The sequence below is a fragment of the Scophthalmus maximus genome, chromosome 9 (genome assembly GCF_022379125.1).
Source record: "Scophthalmus maximus strain ysfricsl-2021 chromosome 9, ASM2237912v1, whole genome shotgun sequence".
In the NCBI taxonomy this organism is placed as follows: Eukaryota; Metazoa; Chordata; class Actinopteri; order Pleuronectiformes; family Scophthalmidae; genus Scophthalmus; species Scophthalmus maximus.
In genome coordinates, this window is record NC_061523.1 from 7,694,483 (window position 1) to 7,722,122 (window position 27,640).

General features: G+C 47.3%; 3 protein-coding genes across 3 annotated transcripts in view; 2 read left to right on the forward strand and 1 right to left on the reverse strand.

Annotated features, from left to right (window-relative positions):
- The first annotated feature begins 501 nt into the window (after window positions 1-501).
- On the forward strand, window positions 502-4,625 carry LOC118319501 (type-2 angiotensin II receptor-like). Its single transcript, XM_035649951.2, has 2 exons — window positions 502-1,122; window positions 1,701-4,625. Exon 2 carries the CDS (start codon window positions 1,767-1,769, stop codon window positions 3,033-3,035), a length of 1,269 nt encoding a protein of 422 aa, XP_035505844.1. The 5' UTR covers window positions 502-1,122; window positions 1,701-1,766; the 3' UTR covers window positions 3,036-4,625.
- Window positions 4,626-6,712: 2,087 nt separating this feature from the next.
- On the forward strand, window positions 6,713-9,861 carry LOC118319513 (SH2 domain-containing protein 1A-like). The gene is made up of 3 exons (XM_035649967.2): window positions 6,713-7,236; window positions 7,551-7,614; window positions 9,239-9,861. The coding sequence occupies exons 1-3, from the start codon at window positions 7,100-7,102 to the stop codon at window positions 9,353-9,355; spliced, it is 318 nt and encodes a 105-aa protein (XP_035505860.1). The 5' UTR covers window positions 6,713-7,099; the 3' UTR covers window positions 9,356-9,861.
- A 1,078-nt stretch (window positions 9,862-10,939) lies between these two features.
- The window catches only part of tenm1 (teneurin transmembrane protein 1), a 163,935-nt gene continuing 147,234 nt past the window's right edge, over window positions 10,940-27,640 (reverse strand). Inside the window, exons 27-38 of the mRNA XM_035649915.2 lie at window positions 26,300-26,496; window positions 24,684-24,997; window positions 23,895-24,067; window positions 22,129-22,373; window positions 21,112-21,405; window positions 19,795-20,039; window positions 18,925-19,067; window positions 17,084-17,295; window positions 15,779-16,080; window positions 14,309-15,015; window positions 13,479-13,621; window positions 10,940-12,527 (exon numbers count right to left, since the gene is read on the reverse strand). Of these exons, the coding sequence (XP_035505808.2) occupies window positions 11,772-12,527; window positions 13,479-13,621; window positions 14,309-15,015; window positions 15,779-16,080; window positions 17,084-17,295; window positions 18,925-19,067; window positions 19,795-20,039; window positions 21,112-21,405; window positions 22,129-22,373; window positions 23,895-24,067; window positions 24,684-24,997; window positions 26,300-26,496 (3,731 nt within the window). The 3' untranslated portion in view covers window positions 10,940-11,771. The remainder of the gene's footprint in view (window positions 12,528-13,478; window positions 13,622-14,308; window positions 15,016-15,778; window positions 16,081-17,083; window positions 17,296-18,924; window positions 19,068-19,794; window positions 20,040-21,111; window positions 21,406-22,128; window positions 22,374-23,894; window positions 24,068-24,683; window positions 24,998-26,299; window positions 26,497-27,640) is intronic.

The following is a 27,640-nucleotide window of genomic DNA, read 5'->3' on the forward strand; positions in this document are numbered from 1 at the left end:
CACACACACACACTGAACACATGTAAACAGAGGCGAGCACATTTTCGCCGATGTAGGCATGCCAGGCTGAGATTAAGTACATCCAGTTGCACAAGTATTGAGGCATAGAGGCGCACGTGCACACGCGCACACACAGGGATAGATGCGTGCTCGCACAGTTGATCAAAGGAGCTGTGATGTAATCAGTCTCAGAGCTTTGCACACATCCCTCATTAACTTGCACCAGGGGCTTTAATGAAAACCCACTGGAGGGAATCTCCTCTTCCTCGCCGTCTTTCCTTCTCATCTCCTCGTTCACTCCCCTGCAGTATCTGCCTGTCCTCCTCCTCATTCATCTTTCACACTGTGCCCCCCGCCCCCCCAAAAAAATACCCACCCACTCCCTAACCCCCCCCCCCCCTCCTCCCATTCCTCTGCCCCAGTGGCTGGCTTGACTTCCACTGAGACAGAGTAAATATTTCCCATGGCTTATCTGACCGCCGGCAGAACGAATGTGACACAAAGTGCGAGGCCTCTGCTAATTAACACACGGCCTCCACGCGTTCTCGGCGGTGACACTCACGGTTTTAAGTTCGACACCTCAAACAAACTATTGGTGAAACTATTCATTATGGTCAGGCACGTGGTCATGTGTTCGCAGTCGCTCGAGTCACAGTTTTAACTAAAAAAAAACAAACACATCTTGACTTGATTTTCTTCGTTTTGGCCTTTTCTGGTACAAACTCTGGGACAGAGAGAAAAAAAGGAGGAATGAACAAGAGCAAGGGGTTTTTTTCTTCCTCTTTGCGTCTCTTTCTCTCTGCAGACTGGCTTGTGTCCAGGTAAGTCCAGCCCCTTGGTCATGATGAAGGTGTGACGTGTTGCAACTTCCTTCTTGTGCAACAAATCCAGAGGCTCCCGGGGGCTATAAGACCCCCAACTTCATCTGCTTTCTCAGAGCCTCCAATCTGTTTTCTCCAAACACACACACACACACACACAGAGGCATGATCTGGTCCGGGATACTCCGCTGTGTAGATTTCACTTAGAGGGGTCGAGGAGCAATTGTCAGGACATGGACTTTAGCCAAAAGAAGCAGTGAAGGCGGCTCGACTGCTCCGACTTGACGCTCATCAACTCCAGGTAAGATGAAGTCTTCAAATAAGTAGAAATGAAATATTATGTCTGGTTTGATGTGATGATGCATGTCTCCTCTTTTCTACCACCAGTCAAACCCTCTTTGTGTAACTACCAGTACTAGAAAAAGTTACGTAAATATGTAATTTCCACCATATCACTGACTGTCTGCTTTAAATTCATTTTGGGCTTTTTTATTTTCCCTTTTTAATAATGTGTTCCTCTGGTGCGCTGGACTGTAATGGGATTGGTTTTCCGTGATCTGTAAAGCTATTAAATTGAAAATTGACACTTTTTTCATTTGTATCATGAACATTTCAAAAACGTGTCTTCGTCATTAAAAACGAAATAGATCTTTTTGAGAAAGCAATAAGCAGCCAACTTATTACAACGCTCGCAACTGTGTTTCATTAGTGCCCAGCTTCAACAGTGGTGTAATGTATTATTGCTGTGATTAGTTGTCGAGCTGGACCGCTAATAAACGCACAAAAGCCCACAAAAAGATTATGATGTAAGAAAACTTTTCCCTGGTCCATAAAAGGAGGACGGATTTTAAATGCTGCCCTGCTTTGTCTCATTTCCAGCTGACCTTGGAAAACTGAAAGGAGGGAAGTCAAATTGTGTGACGCAAGGGTACATCCAGTTCCAAAATGGAAGTCCCAAATGACATCTCCGTTTTCAACTCCACGCCCTCCCCCTGTTTCACGACGGAGATCTATCTGAACTCTTCCTTTGCCCCCTCTGCCCCCCCCTGCACAGACTGGCCCCATGTGCCCATGACCACTGTCATCCCCACCGTCTACAGCATTATCTGCGTGCTGGGAACCTTGGCCAACACCCTGGCAGTGTCCGTGTTGGCCCACGCCAGCGCGTCAAGGAGAACTGTTGCCAACACCTTCATGCTGAACTTGTGTGTGTCGGACCTGCTCTTCCTGCTGTCCCTCCCGCTGTGGGCCGTCTACTACTCCCGGGGATACAGCTGGCCCTTTGGCCGGGCGGCCTGCAAGATCTGCGGGGCGCTCCACAACCTCAACCTCTACGCCTCCATCTTCTTCATCACGGCCATGAGCATGGACCGCTACCTGGCCATCGTGCATCCGCTCCGCTCCCAGAGCGCACGAGACCCCAAGCGCGCCCGGCTGACTTGCATCCTGGTGTGGGTGCTGGCGTGTGCTTGCTCTGCGCCCACCTTCGCTCTGAGGGACACGCACTTCCTCCAGGGGCTCGGTGTGGAGGCCTGTGTGATTTTCTATCCTGATCGCACATGGTTTCTGACCCTGGTCTGGATGAAGATCCTCCTGGCCTTCCTCCTGCCGCTGCTCGTCATCTCCTGTTGCTACTGCGCTATCGGGAGACATTTGTTGGCCGATACCGGGCTGGTAAGAATGCAGAATCCCCATTGGCAACCCCCCAACATGCTCTCCTTTAAATCACTGGAGTCCCAGGAGAGCAGTAAACCAGAGAGACCCCCGACCCCTTGTGTGAGCCCCAGCTACAGCGGGGGCAGGCCCCTGGAGGGCAGGGGGCTGGAGCGGGTTTTGTGGACAGTGGCCGCCGTGGTCCTGGCCTTCTTCTTCTGCTGGTTTCCCTTCCACTGCGTGGCCTTCATGGACGTGCTGAAGAGCGAGGACTGGCTGGACGGCTGCTGGGTCACCTGGACCGTCCAAAACCTCACCCCTCTCACCCTCTGCCTGGGCTTCTCCAGCTCGGCCATCAACCCCGTGCTCTATTGCTTCATTGGGAACCATTTCCGGGGCCGTCTCGGGGGCCTCTGCAAGGGCCTGTGTGCTTGTCTGAAGGCCCGCGGGGAAGACCACAGGCAGAAGAGAGGCTCCTTCAGCACCAGGCTGAGCTCCTTCTCCCGAAAGCTCAGTGACCTAAAGGACCTGGCGATTGTGGAGCCCACTGGTCCGGCCTAGTCGGCCCCCAGAGGAGAGATTTTCTTTGCCCTCCACCGGCTTCACACCCCAAAGAACGAATGTCAAATGACTGCTGAACTCCAATAAGCATTGGCTGTGTGAGTCAGAGCTGGTACTGTAACTGACTGAGAGAAATTCCATCCGAGCTCAACCCTGCCCTACAAAGCAAGAAAGAAAAAAACTTCAGAGCAGAGGATGTCGAGGATGATTGAAGGGGTCGAGCGGTTTGCGGCCACTTATCAAAAACCATGTAACAGATGAATCCTGAGTGTAAGATGTCTTTTTCTTTGGACAGTTTTAAAGCAGCTGCATGACAATCTGAAAACAATGTGGCGATGAAAGCGCTCACTCATAGTGATGAATTATTCGCAGGATCTGCAGCAGCTTCACAGTGCTTTATAGAGTTTCAGCTCATTGTTTATCCGGCCCACCGCCAGATTTACTGTTTAATTCTCCCTGCTCTCATGGCACCGTTTTCAGCTGTTTTCAGTGTAAAAAAAACCAACAAAAAAAACCCCCAGCCCTTAAACTCCACTTTGTGCTCAGCACCAAACGGCGCACAGATTGTGTTAGCGACTCGCTGCCGAACCTAGTGGAGCATTTAGCGGCCGGATATTTCCCTCAGGCGTCGGTAGAGGCCAAAGACGGAACCAGAAACAGAGAGCGTGAATTGGACTCGCGCAAACACAGCTCCGACTGAATGACAATGTCGCTGCGCAAGTGCTGCAGCAACTTTGTGAACAAGTTGTCCATACAGACCTATGTTCAAAGATGATGATGTGTCAAGTGTTGAGTTCGTAGCTTGTTGAATCTGGGAAGATGAAATCAAATTCAAAAATTGATGGGTAAAAGGAAAAAGAGCCGAGGTAGTTGTAGCCGCTCTGCTAAGCTGACGTTGGGCTGCCGTTTCCTTTCTTCGTCATACCATTATCATGTGAGATCGTACACATATATTAATTGGGGTGATCAAAATTACATTTCTCAAACAGAAAAAGAGTTTGAGAACGAAAGGTCACATTTAGCACGTGGTCTGCCGTTGCCTTGGAAGCTACAGTAGCTTTTAGCTTAACACTGCCTCTTCTTTGTTTTGCAGTCTTGCGAACCTCACATGCATTATACTTTTCCTTGGGATGATAATATTTGCCTGTGGTAAAACAGATGCCAAAGAGACCGAACCTGCTCTTAACTCAGTTTTGACTAAGTGTGCAGTTGCTGCATTCCAGCTTCATATAGAGGAGCGGGGCACGAGATGAATCCGATGAAGACGTATAGCGATGATTATTAACCTGTCATAATGTTGCTTCAACTGTTTCCTTTTTCGCTGGGACCAAAATATTATTATATGTGTAACCATGCAACATGTAACATTTTTTTTGTATTATTCTTGGAAGAAACAATTAAGAAAAGAAAATCGCTGTTTATTCCTTTGTCAGATATAGAGTCGGGGAAAAATGCCATTTCGTTTGTTTGACATCCTCTAATCTTAAAATACGACGTGCACGCGCATCGATCGTGTGAAACCCGTTCCAATATCGCCTACAATGTGATGTTCCTTTTCCAAATCTTACCCTCCAGCAGCTGTGACTGAGCCCCCCCCCCCCCCCCCCACCTGGGAATGAGAGTGCTGGGATTACTGTCGGCATTGGCAGATGGACAGACAGTTGACCCCCCACCACCTCACCAGCCCCCCTTTCTCCCCCCACGTCCCAGAATGCCTCACGACAGAGATTCCGCACATATCAAGGCCAGATATCATAATCTCATACTAATGTCCGTATGAAGCATTCTGGTCAGGCCACTTGTGTCGGGCGGAGGGAGGGAGGGAGCCGTGCAGCTGATCAATGATGTATCTCTGTCTGCTATTTGTGTCCAGTATGGATCCACAAGCATTCTGCATTGATTCCTGGAGAGGGCCAATGGAGGGGCACGGAGCGGTTCGGTCTTTTGCAGCGGGGGAAGCCGACGAGATTAGGGTCGAGAGGGTCGAGTGGCCACACATCCTTGGTGTCCCAGTCTTAAATGCTGTAGTGGTTTAGTGTGTTTCTATTTCACACTTAAAAACCAAGACTGTTGCTCGAGGCTACCTTGCAGTGCATCAACCTTCCTAACGTTGCCACTGGGTGGCGCTAAAGTGCTGTAGGAGCAGTGAGCAAGACACCCCCTGGCTGCTTAACCAGACAGAGCCCCCGAGTCCCACTGCTCATGATCCCTATTGAGCCGGGGGGGGGGGGGGTGTAATGGCTCTGGCACGGACCGATGACTCACGTGGGCCGCAGACTGAGGGTACCTTATTAATGACAGCTCAGAGAAAACACACACCGTGTGGTCACGATGACCATGGTGACAATGAAGAAGTATCGACGCCCAGGATAACACACACACACACACACACACACACATGTGCACGTGAGGGATACAGTGGCAGATGCTGGTCCATCACCTCGGTATAAAACCTGCGTGTCATGAGATGCCACCGCAGCAAACCTCTTCAATATTTTAATCAGCAGATCCTTAATGAGACACGGCGACGCGAGTGGCGGGACAGATTGCAGGACGGTTTTGTTCGCAGTGCGCGCGCACACACACACACACGTGGCTCCGTCAGCTGACGCCTCGCTTCTGTTCAACAGAGCAGGTGTGTGTGTGCGTGCGTGTGTACGTGTGTGTGTGTGTGTGCGTGTCCTGGACACGTGTTTAATAAACGACAGAGCAGTGATGTGTATGAGAACGTGTGTATGTGTGTGTGTGATGAGAAGACGTGTGTACAGGGAACTGTGACAAACTTTTTTTGCCTCGCTGACCTAAGAGGTCTTCTTCTGGCATCATTTGTTATTTCAACATTTTGAAAATGGCATGTTGTTCATGTAAAAAAAAAAAATCATGTAATTAGCCAAAACATAATATAACATATTCTTTCTTCTTAAATTATACATTTAAGTAAATGAGCAAAACTGACGTATACTGTACGTGTACTTATATGCCATTGTGAGGTATTTGTACCCACTAATTTTCACTTCTTCCCATTTTGCTACAAATAATTGTTAAAGCTGTAGAGTTACTCTTGTAATTATGATTATATACCAAATTAAAACCGCCGATTCCCAACTTTTATTTTAAAAGCTTGGCACCAAAATATTTAAAAAATGAATAAGTAAAATATCAAATAAAATCAGTGTGTGCCCCAAAGAGATTTCACCCTCAGATGGTTTAATTGGATCAAATGTGCATGGGTCCAAAGGAGTAAAAGTGTCATCCGGCATTTCAGGAGCTTAAATCAGAATCAGGGAAATTGGATTCGATATATTATTTTAGGACCAAACTATCTGCTTGTCTAACTTAGTCGATTAGTTCCACCAACAACAACACCATCATGTCATGCTATGACATTATCAGTCACAAGTACATTTACTTTTTACATTTGACGTCGGTTTTGCTGAAACTTCTATAAATAAGACAAAAATAAAACCATGCCAATAATCAGGAAACGTTACAATTCACTGCATGAGCATGAAATAAGTGTGAAAATTGTGAAGACACTTCTTCTTTCTCAAATCCCTCCCTTGTGCTTTCTATAGATGTGGAATTTATTCAGTTAGAATCTTTCTTTTAAAAAAAAAAAAAGTTATTTCCTGTCGAAAAAAACAAATAGAATCATTTCCTGAGAGAAAGACAAAACCACACACATTTTAACGCGAGCGTGCACTCGAGTGAAGTGTGCGGCGTCCTGCAGAGGAGGAGGAGGAGGAGGAGAGACAGACTGCGAGCACCGAGTGCACCGAGGGTTAGAGGTTAGACAGGCTTCGATCTGTCGGTAAGAAACGTGGGGGGAAAGTCGGAGAGAGCTCAGGCTCCCGGGGGCAGAAGCAGACGTCCGATGAGAGGCTGCGCTGCGGCCTCGCCTGCGCTCCCGGCCCGCAGCGGTGACGACAACCAAGGGGCCTCCGCCTGAACAGTGAGGAGGCTGAAGACGAGACAGACAGACAGAGAGAGAGGGGAGAGTTGGGGCAGCAAAGGGTAAAAAAGGAGAAGAAGAAGAGAGAACGAGATCTGGAGCGGAGCTTGTGATGGAGACCCTGCCCGTCTACCACGGACCCATCGGCAAAGAGGAGGGGGAGAGGCGGCTGGCGCAGGACGGCCGGGACGGCTGCTACCTGGTGCGCAACAGTGACTCCGTGCCGGGCGTCTTCTGCCTGTGTGTGCTGTGAGTACTCCAGCAAACACGGCTTGTGCAATATCTCTCCTTTTGTCCCGCTTCTTTAGGCCATTAGTGAAACCTCAATAATCACATCAGACGCATTTTCTGCTGCTGTAGAGATTATTGATCCACACACACACGCACACACACACACACACACACACACACACACACACACACACACACATTTAGGAAAATGCAAGAACAAAGGGATAAACAAAGCAACTGAGTATTAACAGTAAGTGGGCCCATTTTGTTTTGCTGGAGAGTGCAACATAAGAAATGTGTGTGTGTGTGTGTGTGTGTGGGTGTGTGTGCAGGTGCCACGGATACGTCTACACGTACAGACTCCACAGGGATGACGCGGGCTCGTGGGCCGCAGAGGTGAGAAGTCTCCACACACACACACACACACACACGCACACGCACACACACACACAAACTGCCTCACCCCGTGTGTCTTCTGGTGTTTATTAGAGCTACAGAGGTTGTTCAGGTGCCGCAGCTTCACACAGCAAGCTGTGAGTTTGAGGCAAACATGATGGAGTTGGTTGTTGTTGTAGTTTTTTTCATTTTTTTTTTCTTTTGAGTGACAGCACTGACAAATGGCTGCATTTCTTTTCCCCTTTGGCAATAACACCCACTGCTCCCCCTCTCCCCCACCTCCCCAAACCCCAACTACAAATTTAAGACACACACAAACACACAAACACACACACACACACACACACACATACACACACACACAAACACACAGCATCAGCATATATCTGCTCCGGGAGTACATTTGACAGGCACTTCTGATGGGATGTGTAATTGAGCGCTGAGCTCTGGCAAAACCCCCAGAGATGTGAACGTATGGAGACATCCGAGGGGCCACGTGTCCCCCTGACAAGCGGAGATTCACGCCGTTGTAACTACATCCCAGCCCTCGCTCAGTGCCACTGACAGACAGGCCGAGGGGGCACTCACACGGATCTCACTCCGAGCGCAACGACGGGTTGTTGTTGTTGTTGTTGTTGTTGTTGTTTGTTACATTATTCATGCGCAATATCGGTCACTTTAATGAAATATGCTCCGGGAACAGAGGTAACACTTGTGGCCGGAGGAGACGGAGACATCCAAAGTGCTTCGCTGTTTGGAAAAAAAAAAGTGCTCGCTCCTGATTAAATGTTTGAAATAATAATAATAATAATTAAAAAAAATGCATTCAAACAAGATTTTTCTACCATTTCACGTCGCTCAGCGTGATTGATGGAGCAGGATGAAAAGTGACCTGCTCGACAGATTTCTAAAACTGGAAAACGTTACAGTTCAGGAAAGATATTAAATATGTGGCCAGAGCGGGAAGTTGACGTGTGTCCTCGATTAGAAATAATGCAGAATAATAAATAATAATACAAACTGAAAAGACCCTCGATAAAGAAAACTGTCAAATAAGAAACAAAAACTCTTTCGCTGCGACCTGAGAGGAATTCCAAACAATAATTCATGTTTCTGCACATAAACCACCGATGAGGGTCAGGGTCCAGAACCCTTCCCCTAACCCTCTAAAAAACGGTCCTTGTAATAGTCCAAGTAAAGCTGTGGAGTTGATGGGATGCATGAATCCTTACAAATAAATGCTTTTATGTTGACTAACAAAATATATACATCAAATACCTTTTTTTTATTTAAAAACAAGCCCAGGAGCACGAGAGACTTTCAGAGGCAACTGCATCCTGAACATTCCCCCCTCATCATCTGCGATCAGCAAATGAACATCCAGCTGCTTTTGCCTCTTATTCTTTATTGACGTGTGTCCTGTGGCAGTCTCGAAGGAGAGCTCAGTGTGGATCAGCCGTGTGACTAACTGATAGCCATCCCTCTGCCCGCTGTTTCTCTGTCGAGGCCCTTTTTGCACACGTGACTGAATCTTACGGGGGGGGGGGGGGGGGGGCTCATTTTCCAAGCCGCGCCTGTCCCGTCCCCCTCGTCCAGACGCCCAATGCTGCCTCTTGTGTTGCAGACCAGCCCCGGGGTGCAGAAGCGGTATTTCCGTCGAATCAAGAACCTGATAGCCGCATTCAAGAAGCCCGCACAGGGCATCGCCATGCCCCTGCTGTACCCCGTCACCGCGCGGTGATCGGCGGCCCGTCGCCGACGACACCCGGCGGCCCGTCGCCGACGACACCCGCTCGGGGACAGAGGTGCAGGAACCGGAAGGAGGTGCAGCGAGCTTTTGCTCAACCCGAGCTAACCACTGACCTTATTATGAACAAAAATAAATACTGTATTGGCCGGATGCCTATTGTTACATTATGCTGTGTGTGTGTCATTTAAATGGCATTTGTTTTTTTCCCCCTTTCTATAATGAAGCAGCTCAATCCAGGTCACCCAGGCTCCAGCAGAGACTCACTTCTTATAGTCCCAATCTGTTTTTTTTTTCTTTTTTCTTTTTTCTTTCTGCATATGCGGCACAGAACGTGCCTCATAACTTCCAGGGATGTGACGTCAAATATTCAACTGCTCAAACATTAATATCCATTACTGCGTGCTCGAGTTGACGTCGGTATATTGTGCTCCGGTTCCCTTAATGCAATTCGGTTTGTGCGCCAGGGAAAGAAAATAAATGATATTGGTTGAAATAAACTCCTTTTTTTTAAATGAGGTCATGCATACACACACACACACACACACCCGAGCCTCCGTCTGACATATAATGTGGAACAAAAAAATTCAATTTGACATATTGAAGTGCTGATTTCCATGAAGAGAGTGCTGACTCCAAGAGAGAGAGAGGGGGGGGGGGGGGGCTGTCATTCATTTGATCGACATTACTGGCTCCTCGTGAAAGAAAAATGAGGGAGTGAGACAGAAAGAGAAGGAGAAAAGGAAAAGAGAGAGAGAGCGAGAGAGTGCATCCTATTCAGCCCGGACCATTCTTCAGTGCAGCGGTCGCCATAGCAACCGGACCCCTCCATCTTTTTTCACCGCCGAGACGAGGTCGGACAGTATCTAGTGGAGCATATGGCAGAAGAAGGAGGGGGGTGGGGGGGCATCGTGCCGGTGAGGGGAAAAAACACGTACATCACCTGCTCACAGTCGCAACATATGCATTGTGCCGCTCCGTCATCCGCAGCACCGGGAGGAGGAGGAGAACACAAACAATTAATGGCGGGCAGATGGCGGAGGGAGGCGGGGGGCGGGGGGGGATTAGTGGTGGTAGCGAGATTTAAAATAAATAAATAAGAACAAACTTCTCTACTTTCTTCCTTAACTTTTCGTTGGAGTTGGGTGGGGAGAGGCTTGGAAGTGGTTCACATGCAGCCTGATTGGCATTTCCTAATGAGAGGAGACAAGCTGGAGAGAAGAGCCCAGCCAACTCCAGGTCCTGCCCCCTTCTGCACTCCACCACCCACTCGCTGAGCCTCAGCTGCCACAGCTCTTCTTCCCTTCCTCTGTACTTTCCAACACCCCCGCCCCGCCCCCCCCTCCTCCTCCTCCCCCTCCACTGACAGACAGACGGCGGTTCCTCGTGCATATATACGTCGGTTCGCGCCCCATAGTGATGGGTGACAATGGCGGCACCGATTTTATCTTGGTTCTCGTTTCTGAGAACCAAGAGCGTGGAAGGGGAAAGACAGAGAGAGGGCAAGAGAGAGAGAGGGCGAGAGAGAGAGAGAGATAAGAAGCAACAGTGTCTATGAAACCCCAGAGAACAATCTGGTAATTCACACAGAATAACTTTAATCAGCATTGTCACCCAATAAAGTCAGATTTTTCCAGCGAGAATATTTACTATAGCCATGTATAACTCTTTTGCAAAAATGTTACTGTTTTTTTCCTATTGATTAACAATACCAACACTTACTTATGAACAACAGAATTTTCCAGTTGAGCACTTTTTTTCAGTGTGAAAGCACTGGCTATGTACAATCTTGATTTTCAGTATACACACGCATACAAACTACTGTTGGAGCGCACACGCCAGAGGGTGGGAAGCCCCGTGGGGTTTCCTTCTCTAAAGGGGAGTGTCAGAGTCGACAAGGCCTCTCTTACACAATATGTAAACGACAGTGCTTTTTTCCGAGGTAAACCATGGGAGGAACTCAAATGGCGACCGGAGAGCTCCCGATTCGAGTCATGGAGAGGATGGTTCACTGGCAGTCCTCAAGTCCTCTCCCTCCCACTCGGCGGCCTCGGCTCAAAAAACGATGAACAGTGTTGAAACAGCGAATGGCGGTCGGTCAGTCGGCGAGTCAGTCAGTCCCGGGCCAGTTGGGGTACAAAAAGCGAAGCCACAGCCAAACCACACTGCTTTTGTGCCACTGCTAGAAATCGGAGAAACTGGACAATAATAATAATAAAATACCATCATTTTGTCACAATTAAAGGCATTTGGAAATCATTTTTCCCCCAATCTCTCTTCTTGTTCTTCTTTGTCGTCCTCTTCTCTCTCTATTTTTTTTGTTGATACAGTATAGAAACAGTAGAAGAAATCAGAGTGGAGTAGAAACGGGCAGTCTTTGGTGGGGTGGGGGGCTGCTCGTGTGTCTCTGTTACCTGCCCCCCACCTCGCTCAGTGTCATGAAGTGGATGTTGGCGGGGCAGTCGGACAGCTCGGGCTGCTGCTCTATAGGCAGGGAGTAGTAGCCGTCGTAACCCTGAACGCGTCCCCCGGACAGCAGCTGCTGCTTCTCCGCCTCGCTCCACGCCCGGCTCCCCGCGTCCCCTAAATCCACCCTCTTCCTCTCCTTCTCCCACGCCCCCTCCACCGCCCTCTTTCTCGCCTCCTCCCTCACCCGCGCCCGCTCCTCCTCCTCGTTGCCGCCGTAGCGCACGCACAGGCACAGCGCCCCCTGCTGGAGAGTGATATCGGCGAAGCGTCGAGTCCTGCCGCTCACCGTGGAGCTCATCTGAGACACGCTGACGTTCACGCCGCTCTCCAGGACGCGGCCCCCGACACCCAGCCCCAGGGCGAGGTCTTCTTCGATTGGCCGGCTCTGGAGGAAGTGGTGAGTGTCGCAGCCGTGCACGGTGAAGCTCAGGCCGCTCAGGTGCGCGGCGCCGTTTAAAATGGCCGCCACGCGGCGGCTGTCCTCGCTGGCTACGCCGATGACCTCGGCGCTGACTCGGCCGTGGGAGACGGCGAAGCGGATGCTGGGGCCGAGGAGCGAGGGCCTGGAACCGAAGGGGGGAGGGCGAGTCGGCCGGTGGCAAGTGGAGCCCACGGGCTCAGAGACCAGCGGTAACCTGTCCAGAGAGATGAAGCTCCTCAGCTGTCGCCGCAGCTCACACTGGATGCCCAACACCACCTGACAACAACAAACACACACACACACACACACATAAAAGTGGTTGTTAAAATTATAAGAGGTTTGAATTGACTTGAAGTAAAGTAACAGGCTCTTGTATGACAGATACAGTTTTTACAGCAGACATTTGATTTGACTCAACACTATCACTCATACTGTGATACGTTTCAGCAAAGGCTGCAACCAACAACTATTTGCATTACTGATTCATCCGACTTTTATCTTTTTTAGTTTGAAGTTCACAATAATTATTGAAGAAATTCCATTTAATATGATTGAAAAAGGACAAAAGCAGCAAATCTCCACATTTGAGAAGATGGACCCTGCAAATGTTTGAGCTAATTTACCCTCATGACTATTAGTCAATCGTTTTTACCCTTCTCCTTGTTTGTTAGTTGACCAATCATTTCAGCTAATATTTGTATAATTAATGCTGTGCTGATTTCTGCTAATGAGAATGAAGCAATGAAGTCACAAACATGTATTTTTATGTTTGATCCCTTCAAAATCAAAAGTACTTATGAAACAAACATGTACGTGAACAAATTAGATAAAAAGATATAAATGAACTAATCGTTTGGGAAATAAATTAAGACTCAATTTATAGCTAAGGAATATTATTTTGTCACTGTGTCATTTGATTTTTTTTCAAATGACACACAATGTCACATTTTATTTGACAGCGTCACACCTCCTGCTAAGATGCTACTACAAACCCTGGTATTAACAAGTATAGTAAAAGATGATGGGGTGGGAATAGCAAATTCCCCCCAAATATATTCTGATTGGACACATTTATAGTACGTGTGCACCCCCCACCTTCAAAATGAGTCATCAAAATGTACATTTATTTAAATGTTCAACTGAAAGAGCAAAGACAGGGATAAACATCCATGGACAGAGTGTTAGAAGTTGGATAGTGTGTTGTTAAAGCAGTGGTTTGACGCTCACCCTGCTGGAGTCCCACTCCTGAGTCTTGGGCTGCGTCTTCATCAGTTCATACGTTTGCTCCATTCTGCCCACCTCAGGCTTTGGGAAGCCTGGGACAACATTATGAAGCTGGAAACCAAATAGCTGCAGCCAGCTACCAATGTCTGGACACACACACACAGACAGAAGATTGCACAGAGGGGAAATGTTAGAATATGGCGTGTATACTGTGAAGCAAACAAAAAATCATAAGGCCAGAGAAACAACAGCTTGTACAGGAAATCAAACAATATTCGATGAAAATACGCGGCAGTGTTTCCCTCATAAAAACATTCTTTCCTGTAAAATAAACCAAAACAACCAACACTGCTGCAGGAAAACGTGACAGGCCAAATGAATGTTCCATTAAACCAGAAGGACACACGCCCCCGCCGACATCTTATATTCATTCTCTGATTCTCCTGTTCCGTCTCGTTCTTTTGCCTTGCCTGAGTTGCTATTTTGTCTCTCGGGGAAACAGTATGTTCTTGACAGACAGAGGGAACAAAACATAACAAGCTCGTGTAAAAAAAAACCACGAGATGATCACAGACGTGGCTGTCCTTTGTGTTGCCAGCACGTTCTGTCTGTCACATCTTTTCTTGCTGGAACACAGCCTACCTGTGGTTAGCTGTGGGCCCCGTTCACTCACTCCTCATGGCAGGTGTTTCTCGCGGAGGTGTGTTTGTGTGGGTGTAGGTGCTGCTGAGGGAGATATCTGCGTGTGTGCGAGCAACGTGTGTGTCTAAGTCAGAGATTCGGTGTTGCCTTGGGACGGTGAACGAGTGTTTGTGTCCGCGTGTGAAGCTCACCTGTAGTAAACTTTGTCACCTCCTCCACGCTCCCGACCGGGCAGTTACTTTTGAAGGCGTACAAGTTAAACGGCTTCGGTTCCTTGCTCAGCTCGGCCCACAGTTCGTGATTCGGCGAAGTCCATCGGCCGGCCAGCGTGTCGTAATCCCGCCGGCCCAAATGCACCAGTCGTGTGAGGGGATCGTACAAGCCGCCGTGGAAGCCGATGACGAGCTGGAAGTCAGGGTTGGTGTCCTGGTAGACCTCGCCGTAGGGGGTGTAGAGGATCTCTTTGACCAGTCGCCCCTTGCTAGAGAACACCGCCCTCGGATTCCCCACGCTGTCGCAGGCGACGTAGTACTCCTCTCCGCTGCTCAGCTCCATGGCGATGAGGTGGCCCTGGAGGTCGTAGTACAGCGACGTGATCAGATTGCTGCTGTGGTTGTACAAGTGGCTGACCCTGGTGGGGTGCGACAGGTCAGCGTAAAAGAACTGCAGCTGGTCGCCCTTGCTGCTCTTGGTGGCCACGCGCCGCCCAAGCCCGTCGTAGCGGTACCACACGGTGTGCTCAGTCACGCGGTTGAAGACGCGGGTCAGCAGGCCGTTGGAGTTGTAGTCGAAGAGGTCATTCGCTCGCTGACGGAGGAAGCCGTCGTCGTCGACGCTGTACTGCAACTCGCCGAGGTGTGTGATGCGGTCTCGCTGGTCGTAACGCAGCGGAGTCAGCCTGGAATCACACCACACGCATATGTAATACTGCTCTGAATAACTATATCTAACATTAATATATCGACAAAATACTGTAACAGGCTTCCAATAACAATGCTAACTGTTAGCATGTATAAAGTTTACCAATTTGCAAGGGGTTAGGGTTAGTTTAGTATTTTAGTATGATACTATTTGCTTATTAGCACTAACCACAAAGTACAATTGAGTCTGACTTTATTTTAGAGACTTTTGATCTTGACTAAAGTATTATACAAATTTTAAAAAATGACCTGATGATGGCGCTATGTTACGTTAAGGGATCACTAAAGTTATAACAGATAGATAGATAGATAGAAATGTAGTTGTAATTTATTGATAGATAGATGTACTTCGTTGATCTCAAACAAGGAAAAAGCGGTGTTACGGCAACAGGTTTGGGTCACAAAACACCACACATAAAATATGAAAAAATATCAGAAATACAAATGTAAAAATATAAGAATCAGAAAATCATAATCATCCTAAGGAGAACAGGGATGCCTTAATTATATTTAATAGCGATCTATCCACTAGATGTTGAGACATTTCACTCAAAAGTACAAACACTGGGAAAATTTGGACCTGATGCGTTAGATGCGAAGTCAGGTAATCACTAACGTATGTACACAGTTTATCTATCAATAGTTAATGAGCTATTGGACCAACTGATCAGCGCTGCTAAATATACATGGCAGTGACACATTACCTGCAGTAAAACGTAAAGCCATCAGGCGCTGACTTACCTTGCGCTGGTCCCATGGCTGAGCAGGTTGATGTTTCCGTTGAGGTCGTAGCTGTAGCGCCACTGAGGCCGCTCATTGACCGAGGCGCTCTGCAGCTGGCTGTCTGCGTCGTACTCATAGGTGTAGCGGGTCACGTTGCTGTCCACGCCCACCCGGATGTCACAGGTGGTGGTGCGCCCCGCGGAGTCATACTGGATGGTCATCCAGTAGGCGATGGATTTGAGGATCTCATACTGGACCTCTACCACCTGGCCGTAGGAGTTGAACACCTTGGTATGCTTCATGAGATGGGTGGTGATCACCTAGGTGGCCACAGACAACATGGGTTAGCCACCTGAACACACACACACACACACACACACACACACACGCACACACACACACACACACACACACACACACACACACCTACAATCAGACTGAAGTGCTTCATGCAGCATTTTATCTGGATGTTTTCAACTGGTATTCATATTTATTTCCCGCCAGGGAGCCGCAAAACAAGCCTTGCACCAAACACAACACTGGCAACTCAGGTAACAAAGTTGATTTGGTGAATGCATCAGCAGTGGCCTATTTATCCAACAGATATGAAGCAACGTTTAATTTGGAGCCCAGAGTTGGGCAATCCTCTAACATTTGAGGAGAATATATTAGACTATTTAGCTATTAAATGTTTAAAGGTGACATATTATGAAAAAAAAAAAGACCACTAAGTTTTTGGCAGAGTTGGCTAATCCTGGTTCTGAACAACTGGTTCAGATTTCTCTCCCACTCTGATTTCACAGTTGGACAATTTTGGGGTAACCCCGGCTGCAATCTGAGAATCTCCACTTCTCTGGTGAAGGGGCGTGGCATTTCCTACACATTTTGAAATCTGTCGACCAATCACAACAGACTGGGCCAGCTGTCCAATCAGAGCAGACTAGGGTATATCGGGAGGCGAGGTTAAAATAAATCCATGCGTTTTAGACAGAAGGTGAAAAAAGGAGCTGCAGGAATGGACAGTATTAGAACACTGATGCCTTTTCTGAACATCAGAGAATGTAAACCTTTTCAAGTGGTAACACAAATTAAAAGTATGAACCTGAGAATCAGCATAATATGTCACCTTTAAAATGCTTCTAGTTGCTAACTTTGTCCCCTGTTTGGTATTAAAAAGTGTAGAGCGGGTTTATCAGACCGCAGACGAATAACTGCTTATTGTGGCTGGAAGCAAGATTGATGAGATCAGTGAGAACAACAACTTTACATTCCAAGATACAATTCAGGCAATTCAACATTTTTAAGTATGAATACTTTGCCCACCTGGTTGAGGTCATAGAAAATGACGCTAAACTTTCCAAACTGCTCGACCCGTCCGGACACGTCGACGTAGCGGTACAGATCGATGGGCAGCGGGGTCTCGTTGATGACTGCCTGCATGCTCGTCACCCTGAAGTTGTTGTAGCTGTAGTCAAACCTGGCGTTGACCAAACCTTCCTCGCTGAAGCGGAAGATCTGCCGACTCGTTAGGGGACCTATGCGGGGAAATCAGAGATTGAGGAATCCGACTATATTCAAGATTGGATTAGGCACATTAGTGTACGTGGACTGCACACATAATGCACAGGCGCACACACGGCACTTGCGGTTGGCAGTCGCGCCGCCCATACAGGCCTGCCTAATTAATTCAAATCGAGGACTAATTCAACATCATTAACAGAGACACACGCAGTGCAATCCATTCAATCTTAACTATCCCCACACCTCCACGGCATTTCCAGTGGTGACCTTTAATATGGAAAGATAATGAAATCTAAAGACAATAGCCATGATGGGCCAACGTGCTCCTTAATGTCAGAACATCAACATTAACAACACCATTCATCACCTCTGCTGCCACCTACTGATGCTCGTCCTCCATTCGGAGCAAGGCCTGTTAATGAAACATCATTACGGTGCTATTTGAGACGACTCTGATTGCAGTTAAAATGATTAAGTGTGTAGCTTTGGACACGGTGGAAAACCGGTTCAGCATCACATCTTCTATTTTCGTTTTCTGTGGAATGTTGATTCTAAACCTGCGCTAATGGGAAAAATGGCAAAAGCAATGAGAGTGAGGTGGAGACTTTCCTGTGGCCCGAGGGAACTCGCAGTCTGTTCGTCTCGCTTCTCCGGCTGTCGCTTCCCCAAGCTGTCATATCTTTCCCTGTCCGTTTCTGTTCCTTCCCTCCCTCGCTTACCACTCTATATCCCTTTCTTTCCTTTCTTTGGGTCCCTTACCTTTCCTCGTCTCATCTCAAGGGACAAATGTCACCATCTCCCTTCTCTCAACGGCTCAGTTTGTTCTGACGAAACATGATCAGTTAGAGGCAGGTGAGTCTATTCACAGTGCCGTCACTGTGCAATAAACACACACACACATACATACACAGCTGTGGCTGACAGAGTAGTGACACCCGATCAAGGTGAGCCAACCGACCTGGAAAAAATCGTAACTAGAGGAATTGGTGAACCATATTAATGACGGGGGCACCAGGGCCCATTGATTATCTCTTGTTTACTCAGTAATACTCCAACGTATGAACTGCAATGTCTAATTCTCTGAATCAGAAGTGAAACAACTGCCACATTATTGGAGTTAAGAACTGATTTCCTGAGGTGTGCGTGCAAATAAATGCAGACAAGTGCTCAAATGCAGCCATGCAACACATGTAAGACTATATATGAGAAAAAATGTATAGTCATTCACTCGTTTTCTCTGATCAGGCGGCCTGGTTGCGGAGGTGGGGGAGAGAAAGCACGGCTGAGAGGATAGGGGGTGGTCTCATATTTTCTGCTGTGGTTGACCAAAGTCTCATCCAGCCGAACATGCTCTGCCGGATTTGATTCGCACTTCTAACTGTGGCTTCGTCAGCCCCTGCGTCAGATGAAATAGCACTAAGTCTGACTCAAAGCCAGACCATAGAGTCAAAGGCAACACGACCGTGCGGCCTTGTCACAGAGCAGATGCTGTGAGCTGTGCCCATAAGGCGATCTTACGCTCAGATGGATCCTTATAAATGATCCATTTACAGATGACTCGTTGCACATTGTAAATATTTCAAATGTGCGGCCGTCGGGCCCTTGAGCGTAGGTGGCGTGAGTGTGTGTGTGTGCGACTGTACCTGTCTGTCTGTATCGTATGGAGCTTATGAAGCCGTTATGGGTGAGATGAATGGTCTTGACAGTGCCAGAGGACTCGTCATAAGTGAAGGTCACCAGGGTGGAGTCGTAAACCACCTCAGAGAGGCGCGCTGCTGGTGTGTACCTTCAACAAAAAAAAACAGAGAAAAATGAAAAAGAGAACAATTTCTAGAATAGGTGATAAATTCGTTGTGTCAAAAGTGTCAAATAAAATGGTGAAATGCAGTATGATATACATTTGAACTGCAGTGTGAGTAAACATGTTATGCCTCATGAATAATACAAAGACACCTCGGACAGCTGGGAAACAAGTTGCATCACCTTTCAATATTTTATCAAAAATCTGACCGGCTGCTGTGGCAGTTATGGCCTTTTCTTGAAAATGGGCCATTTATTATAGGGTCTCCATCAAGCCAACGAGTGCTAGAAACGTTAAATGCCAGAACGCCGCCCGCATCGGTCCTCCAAGCTTTCATCAAAATCAGATCAGCGCCGTCTGACATGGTGTGATGATAAAAACTTTGACCTTTAATCTGTGTCCCCCATTAGTCCAATCAGTGCAATTTGTGAGGACAGCTGAGTGTGTGTCTGGCACATTTTGGTGTCAGCGTGACTCGGGCTAACAAGGTTTTTTACACTTCTGAGATTAGCCCTTTATTTGAGCACCTTCATTAAGCCAATCAGTGTTATGTTTTTATACGCATGACTATTGCGCCAAGATGCGTAATGCCTCCGAGCTTTCGACAGATTCGAACCGATGGCGTCGGGTCAATGTCACCTCTTCTGCACTGCGTTGGCTCCCTCAATTATAAAAGTGACGGGGAGGAGTGTTTGGGTGACCCGTGTCATACCTGTAGATGACACCACGTCCTGTTCCCAAGTACTGAATTCTCATCAGCCGCCCATCGAGGGTGAAGTCCTGCATGAAGGAGGCCTGGCTGTCGGGAGGCGTGTAAATGTTCCTGTAGTAACCGACAGACAGGAGCGACTGCAGGGTGTGCTTCACCATGCTGGGCATCGTCACGGCGACCAGACGGTCCGTTTGGTCGTAGTCGAAGACGTAGCGGCGCTGGCTGTGCAGCAGCAGCATAATGGACTGAAAGAACACAGATATGCACAGGGAGGTTATAACACCGCAGCTCTGGGGTGTGGTGAGCCGTCTGCAGTATTTTTCTATTTCAATTTCATTTGGTGAAAACATTTCATCATCGTTACAGGTCAGAAGAAGCAACCTTGGTCTTAGCTTGAGGTTTTTCACAGCTCGGATTTTGCTGCTTTGAATGTGTGTTTGCGGTAATGCGGCTCCAGTCTGAACTGAAGTTGAACAAGGTGTGAAAATAATTTCATATCCAACCGCAAGGTGTAATATTCATTTATTAATAATACATGCAGGTATAATTATTTTCTGGATGTTTCCTTAATTTAAGCTAATTTCACGTTGTCTTTTATCAAAACCTGATACTAATTATGTTTCAGGCTGAAAATAATTTCATTAATTATTTCAATTAATTCAATGCGGAAATGAAAACCGTGCTTGCTTCCAGCCTTGTCACTCACTTAAATGAACGAAATGGTCCTTGTGTGTTTTTGGCCCATCTACTAAAATCACATGGACTGTACATTTTTTTTCTAACCACTGTCAAAAAAAGCCACTTTTTTTTCACTACTTTGAACATCCTGTGGCAGAGACTTGGAACTTTGAGTCCACTCCATCAGAATGGACATCTTGTCTGCTCTCAAGACTGTCTTTCACTGTGTAGTCGTGCAGCCATGAGTGCGGATCAATTTAAAATGTCTGACCTTCAAAAAAACACAAGCCCTTTAAACTGCAGACATGCAATTCACTCTGCGAACTGATTTGCATGGTTTGTTAAAAGGAACGGAGACAGGGGGAAAAAAAAAAACGGTTGATAGTATGGTACTGTCAAATATTTTCATGGGCTTTCAAGTTTGCTACTTTCACTCCCCACAACAGAAGTACTTCTCAAACTTGTACAGTGCTCGTTTTGGTTTCGTGTAACAAGAATAACCCCGTGAAGCTGCAAACAAAGGGAGAGCAGACGTCTTAAGATTTCTTTGATGACATCAAACTAAATCTTAGTATGACACAGTGAGAACCTGTCAATCACAACAACACCGGAACATGTTCAGCACAGCACAGCTCTTACTCGGTCTGCGTACGTGTAGCTCCAGATTTTGCCATTGACCCAGGCTCTGGACACCACCCTGTCGTTTTCATACTCCAGCCGCTCGGACCACTCTCCCCGGTGAATGGCCGACAAAAGTCCCCCACCGGAATAGCTTATATTTACTTCAGTGTATTTGCTACTGGGAGACCACACCACGGGCCGGCCCAGCGAGTCATACTGGATATGGAGGGTGAACTTCCTGTGGTCATCGTAGATCTTCCCTACCCTGGTGCTCTGATCAAAGTCTATGGACAGCAGGTTCCTGTTATGTGCCTGGGAGGAAAAAACAGTTAAAATGTCAGGCTTCGTAATCACAATGAATTCCGAATAAGGCCGCAGACATGCAAATATAAAAGGAGTGTCACGGAGAGACAAGCAGATATTTCATTATTTTAGATAAATGAATTGTGACATTTAGAGCAAACCAGGTCTGCATAATAACAACAAATTGCAGAGGCCTGGGGATTGCTCATTAATTAGTAGACATCAGATAAAGCGGTCCTGTTGTCACGGAATGTTCTGTGTGTGTGTGGTACACTCGCTGTGCAGCGGAAAAAGGGCAGAGGTGTTGCAGTCAGCATGTGATTTGTGGAAAGTACAGCTTACGGCGACACCGCTAATCACTCAAAACATCCACATGTTGTGTTAGAACAGGCTGTAGCGCTGTTCAACCTGCGTCGCAGTGTGGCGTCACTAAGTTCCACTAGAAAGATACGGGCACATTGCACTTAGAAGTGACATTTATTTGCCACTTTTGAAGGAGTGTCTAAGAGTCAGATTCCACAACTCCCGGCATACCTCAGAGATGTGGTTGCCGTGATGTCATTTGACCCATTCACGCGGGTTTCCTTGATATTTGGTTGTTTACTGGTTCCACTGTGTAATCCGCGGCTAATGCATTGTGTCTCTGTGTAGTGCTCAAACTTGGAGGTCTGGATTTTCTATATTATCCGAGATAGCTTCAGAATATGTTGTGTTGCGTTTCAAACGTTTTACCCTGAGCCTGCGTTCGTAAGTGCTGTAGTTAGTCCTGCTCTGCTCTTTCCTCTGCCTCCACTCTATCAGGCTGGGGGCATGGTCTCCCGGCAGGCTGATGTTACAGCGGCTGGCCGTGGGACTCAGTCCTCCACCGGCGCCTCCTGGGAGGAGCGGCTCCGTGCTGAGGGACAGCTCCATCCCACTCGCCAGCGACACCAGGAACGACCCATCGGCGCTGACTCTGTAGGAACTCTGAGCGTGGTCTGGGGACGGGCGGGTCACAACACACACACAGATGTGTTCACAAACACACAAAACCACACATGCAGGTCTGCAGCACCAGCTAAAGAAAAAAGTGTGAAACTGTCTCTGAGAAAACAGCCTTGAGAAAAAAATCTCAAGGCTGTTTGCATTGCAATGAATACTCGTAATACACCGCTTTTTGTACAGTGTGTGCTTTTTGTTTGAATTAATTGCATAAATGTCTGTGCTGAGATTTTCTTTTTTTTGACATCATCTCTGCGACGCCGACTCTGCCCTGTACCTGCCATTGTATCTTCATAGAAAATGTAATCTATTCAAAAAGAGAGCAGGAGAAAAAGGGACAAAGAAAGTCAGAGACAGAGAGACAGAGACAGAGAGATAGAGAGAGAGAGAGCGAGAAGCAGGGAGGGCTGCTTGGCCCTGACAGTTTTTCACACATTGCAGTGGTTTCTCAGAAATCCCTTCTTCATTTCTGCATCACTCTTAGTAAGACTGCATACAGAGTTTACACATGCTGATATAAGTTTATATCATGCTTTTACCATTTGTGCAACACAATTAATAAAAAAATGAAATCGCAAAAGTATATTTTAATCATAACATTTGACATATCTATTAAACTAGATAGTAACTTGTATTCCCTCCACCATCGTAAAACCTCTGTCTATACATATGGTTATTGTTGCCTCATGGGCAAGAAGAGAAAGTGAATATGCGTGGGGGTTGAAGAAAGGGGGGTGGGGGGGTGTGTGTGTGGGGGGGGGGGCACTCTAAAATAGGGGGTCATTTCGGCTCTTCCCTGGCAGCTCTGTCATACAGTGCTGTAGCACTGTGCACACGCCCGAGCCAGTGTATTTATGTGTGTTGGAGCAGCTTTCCTCTCCCTGCAGTCCTGTCATTGTGACAACTGCTAGAAAGCAATTAAAGGGATGACATGAGAAGAAACTGCTCCCACGAGCGGCTTCTCCACTCCACTCTCATTTTCCCTTCTCCTCATCTCTAAGAGATTTCACAAGCATCCGTCTCTTCTTTTGTAAATTAAAAAAAAATCAAATAAAGAGCACTTTATTTTTACTGCCCATTATTCCGGCTACGTAAAGAGGTCATATCAGATCCACGCCTGAATTATTTATAGAAATCGATGAATCCTGTCTTTCAAAGCTGTGAGTCTCCTGCACATGCATTCAGTGTAGCCGCCGGAGGAGAATAAGAAAAACGCAGGTCAGAGTATCCGACCCAGCCACGATATTGCAGTTTGTCAGTCATAAATGTTTAAATATCACTATAACCTTACAAGCTGCCGTCTTTATACATCAGTGTGTGTTACCTATGGTTCAGTCCCCCCCAGAAGAGTCATTATCCGCCTTGCAGCGTGTTTGTGGTAAGTAAATGGGGGCAAGGTGATGCATGGTGGTGAAGGTATAATCTTTCCTACATGTCAACGTGTGAATACGTGGACGGTTCCTCCCGGCCTATGTGGAGGAGCCACAATAAAAAAAAATTGCACCATGATGCTGTACCTTGTCTGAAGGTGTAGATGGTGTCACTGGCAGACAGGTTGGTGCTGGTGATAAAGTTCTCGTGGTTAGAGGCCTCGACCTCCACCCGAGACCAGCGCTCCAGGTTGCCGTGGAAACCGCTCACCTCACCGGTGGGGAGGGTGATGTTGGTCACGCGGCCCTCGCTGTTGTACCTTGGAGAACAAACACAAAGACAATGACATACAAGCACCAGCACACGCACACACGTCACTGTCACTCATGGACAAATAACCTCCGCCGCACACGCACGCAAGCACGTGCATGCACGCACACACACGGGGGCAAAAACAAGCATATCCGCACTGACTATCCCTCTGTTGTTCCCTCTCATACGCAAACATCAACACAGAGTAAGTGTCAACTATGATTTATAAGTGTAATTATCCAGCTGTGTGAATTTGACTCGGAGACTGGGCTGGTAGTGGTGAATAATTCAGACAGATGTGTTTTTGTGTGTGTACTGTGTGTGCAATACTAAGTGTGTGTGCGATCAAAGTGTTGCAGAAGCGTCTCTCAGCGAATCAGTCAGCGAAATCTAAAAAGAAAAAAAAAAGTCTCTCCGGCTCTCTACAGTTGCTACCACCAGATGGCACTCACATGTCACGCCGCTTTACGCTTAAAGTTCTATCTCACATTCACACACATGCACACACACATGCAATCTCGTGTTCACACGGACATTCAGAGTCGAGCAATGAAGCATGAATGACAGAAAAGGAAACAAAGACTGAAAAAAAAATAAGCAGAGAAAAACAACTACAAACTCACTCATAAACAGTGGTCCAACTGTTCTCGTCACTCTTGGTTGCTAGGAGACCTGTGTTACCATGGTAAGTGATGTGGGCGATGTCATGGCCTTGGGCTGACACCTTCCTTAGTGTTCCACTGTTGCTAAGAGACAACCAGTACACCTGTCCGCCAGGTAGCGCCAGCCAGAGAGGAACTCCGTGAGCGTCCCTCCTCACCTGGAGGCCGTGGCCGTTGCGACACGTCAGCCCAGACAGCTGACCGTCTGTGCCGTAAGAGAAGTTGTACAGGTAGTGGCCGGTGATGAGGTGCTTGGTGAACATGTGGGAACCGTTCTGTCACGGAAAGGGAGAGAAAGTGATCAGGATTGTGTTGCAGCAGCAACTAAAAAAAAAGCAGCCACTAAGTTTGTGTTTAAAGTCCTTTCTACGTTCTTAGTAACTACTGGGATACTTTGGTGTTGGCAGTGCTACTATAGATAATTATTTAAATTTAAATACAGCTGCTGACACTGACAGAACTGGTTCAGACATGTGGTTATGCCTCCAACGCGTTATACTCCCCTTTTCAGCTAGGAAATGTATTAACTAATAAAGATATGAAATTTTGTGCCTCTATACTCATTCTGATTCGTGGGTTGTAAAACTTTAACAGTTGCCTTTCAAAGGAGATCAGTGTTATGGCTTTAAGCCAAAGGGCTGAGCAACAGTAACATTTTTTTAATGTGGTTACAATATTTCCAGCCTTGTGCATCAAAACAGAAATATCTGTTAACAGGGTGGGGATTGTCCTAGCAATGGGTTAGGGTTGCCAAGGTAGTAGGTGTAACCGGTGTTACATGGTGTTCAGGCACATAACGGAAACTTTCCCATCGGCCTCAACGTCTGTATAATTACAAAAAAACTATTGGTTACTTTTTGTGTATCAGTGGCCACGTTCGAATAAACAATCTCTAATTCGTAAAATACCATTTTTTAAATAGTTGGTCCGACGCTGCACTTCTAAACCGAAAGTGAACACATTAAGAGTCTTATCGCGTGATGTTTGTGACCGACAGAGAGGTCAGTGTGTTTGTGGTCGGAAGCGAGAGTGAGCTGCACAGGGCTCTACAATGACGCAGCGGTGCAAAACAACAAATGACAACCAAACTTCAATGGCACCGCATGAGTGAGGTTTCCCCGCTCAGAAATCTAATGTCAAGCACTTGACACATAATCGCTCCACAGATACTGAGCCCGCGCGTCTTTCCTCGCGAGACACCGGACACAGGTTGACACAGACTTATTACCCGGTGGGAAAATCTCACAGCTATGTCTCAGAATTATCCCAGGTTACATGAGGTCAGGTGTGTTGGGCGCATTACACGGTCACTCTTAACAGCTCATATAAAATTAGCTCTGCCAGTTGTTTCAGTCAGCGCTGAGCATCAAACCAGTGACATGTCAATAAACACAGTTAATACCGAGGCGAGGTCTGAGCTTGGGAACTAACTTAATGAAAATTGACTATACAGCGACAGTGACTTTGTTCTTGCAAAGATCTCAGCCTCGTTCTGACCTTAAGCTTTACTGAGGTAACTAGCTGATATTTTACATGCAAAATACACGTGTTATAGACGGAGCTCAGGCACTGTGTACCTGGCTGAAGAGATAGAGCTCCTGGTCCAGCGGGGAGCTGATCTCCACCAGTCCGGCTGGGCCGGGCTGAGGCTGGTTGGGGCTGACGGCTCGGATCCGGATGTTGCCCAGATCGGCGATGTAAAGGGTTCCGTTGGGGGCCACGGCCAGAGAGGAGGGGGCTTTGAGACGAGCGTCACGGGCGTAGCCTCCATCTCCTGATGAGACGCACAAAGACATTAATTCAATGAGGACAGACCCTGTTTGCTCAAAAAAGCAAACAAAAAAACAGCACAAGAGAAGACCACCCTGGGTTTAAAAGAAAACACAACGAGAAATTCGAGCGTTCTTTTAGAAGAGGAGGGAAGTCACAACAAGTACGCGCACGCTTCGCAAAAAATGAAGACCCCGCGGTGTTGCAGCGTTTATCAGTTCATCCCAGGACTTGGAATTGTTGGGATACTGCAGCTTCCCAATGCAGTGGATAAAACCACCTTGATAGTGACCTCAGCCTTATCAGACGGTGGTAGTGGGTGACTGAATGCATTCAGATGTCTTTGGTAGCGCAGCGGGCTAACAGCCGGGTGGAGCCCTTTAGATGCTGTCAGCAGTAGGCCCGGGGCCCCTGATGCGTCTGTGCAGACAGCAGGGTGGCAGTCTATCTCTTGACAGCATGCGCATTATGTGTGTGTATTTTTTTGTGTGTGTGTGTGTGTGCGTGTGTGTGCATACACATGTGTACGCATGTTCAAAGACACTGTGCGAGTGTTTATGGTGAGGTGATGGAAACGGAAAGCCTCTGAAGAGAGTAATCATCTGTTAACAGCAAGACATGATTGAAAATATGCAAAGTACAACCCAAGAAAAAGGGGACGGTTACAGCCCATTGGCTCATGGCATGCGAGAGACACTTTGCTCCGCTTTGAATCGAAAAAGAGAGACAGATTTTTCATGAGCAGAATTAAATGATAAGATCACCTCCTCTGACACTTACAATGAAAGCATGGCCTAACTGTCAAAAGAACATCTGCTTATTTGTTTGGGCCTTTCCCTCTTGCCTTTATTACACTTCAGGTGCCCTTCCATGATACACCAGCCAGTTAAAACCTTCAGCGGCCAGACGAGAGCTCTTTCTTTCGCCAGCTGCTGCATGAATGGACTTGAAAGGTTCCTTTTCGAGCAAGTTCCTACTGAAATGTAGCTGGAAGTTTTTTGTGAAGAAGGAGCCTCCCAATGAATACAAACCGTACACATGCACTTTCTGCGCAGCCAACACACATACGTTCCCAAAGTCAAGTTCACTTACTTTCCCATTTGGGACGTCAGAGATGGTCACTTCCTTCCTGCGTGCTGTCATGATTT

What these genes read in the sequence shown, in the direction of transcription:
- LOC118319501 (XM_035649951.2), top strand. Translation starts at nt 1,767, where the DNA reads ATGGAAGTCCCAAATGACATCTCCGTTTTCAACTCCACGCCCTCCCCC.
- LOC118319513 (XM_035649967.2), top strand. Translation starts at nt 7,100, where the DNA reads ATGGAGACCCTGCCCGTCTACCACGGACCCATCGGCAAAGAGGAGGGG. An exon ending in GTCTTCTGCCTGTGTGTGCT is followed by an intron (nt 7,237 to 7,550) that starts GTGAGTACTCCA and finishes GTGTGTGTGCAG; the next exon opens with GTGCCACGGATACGTCTACA. An exon ending in CGGGCTCGTGGGCCGCAGAG is followed by an intron (nt 7,615 to 9,238) that starts GTGAGAAGTCTC and finishes CTTGTGTTGCAG; the next exon opens with ACCAGCCCCGGGGTGCAGAA.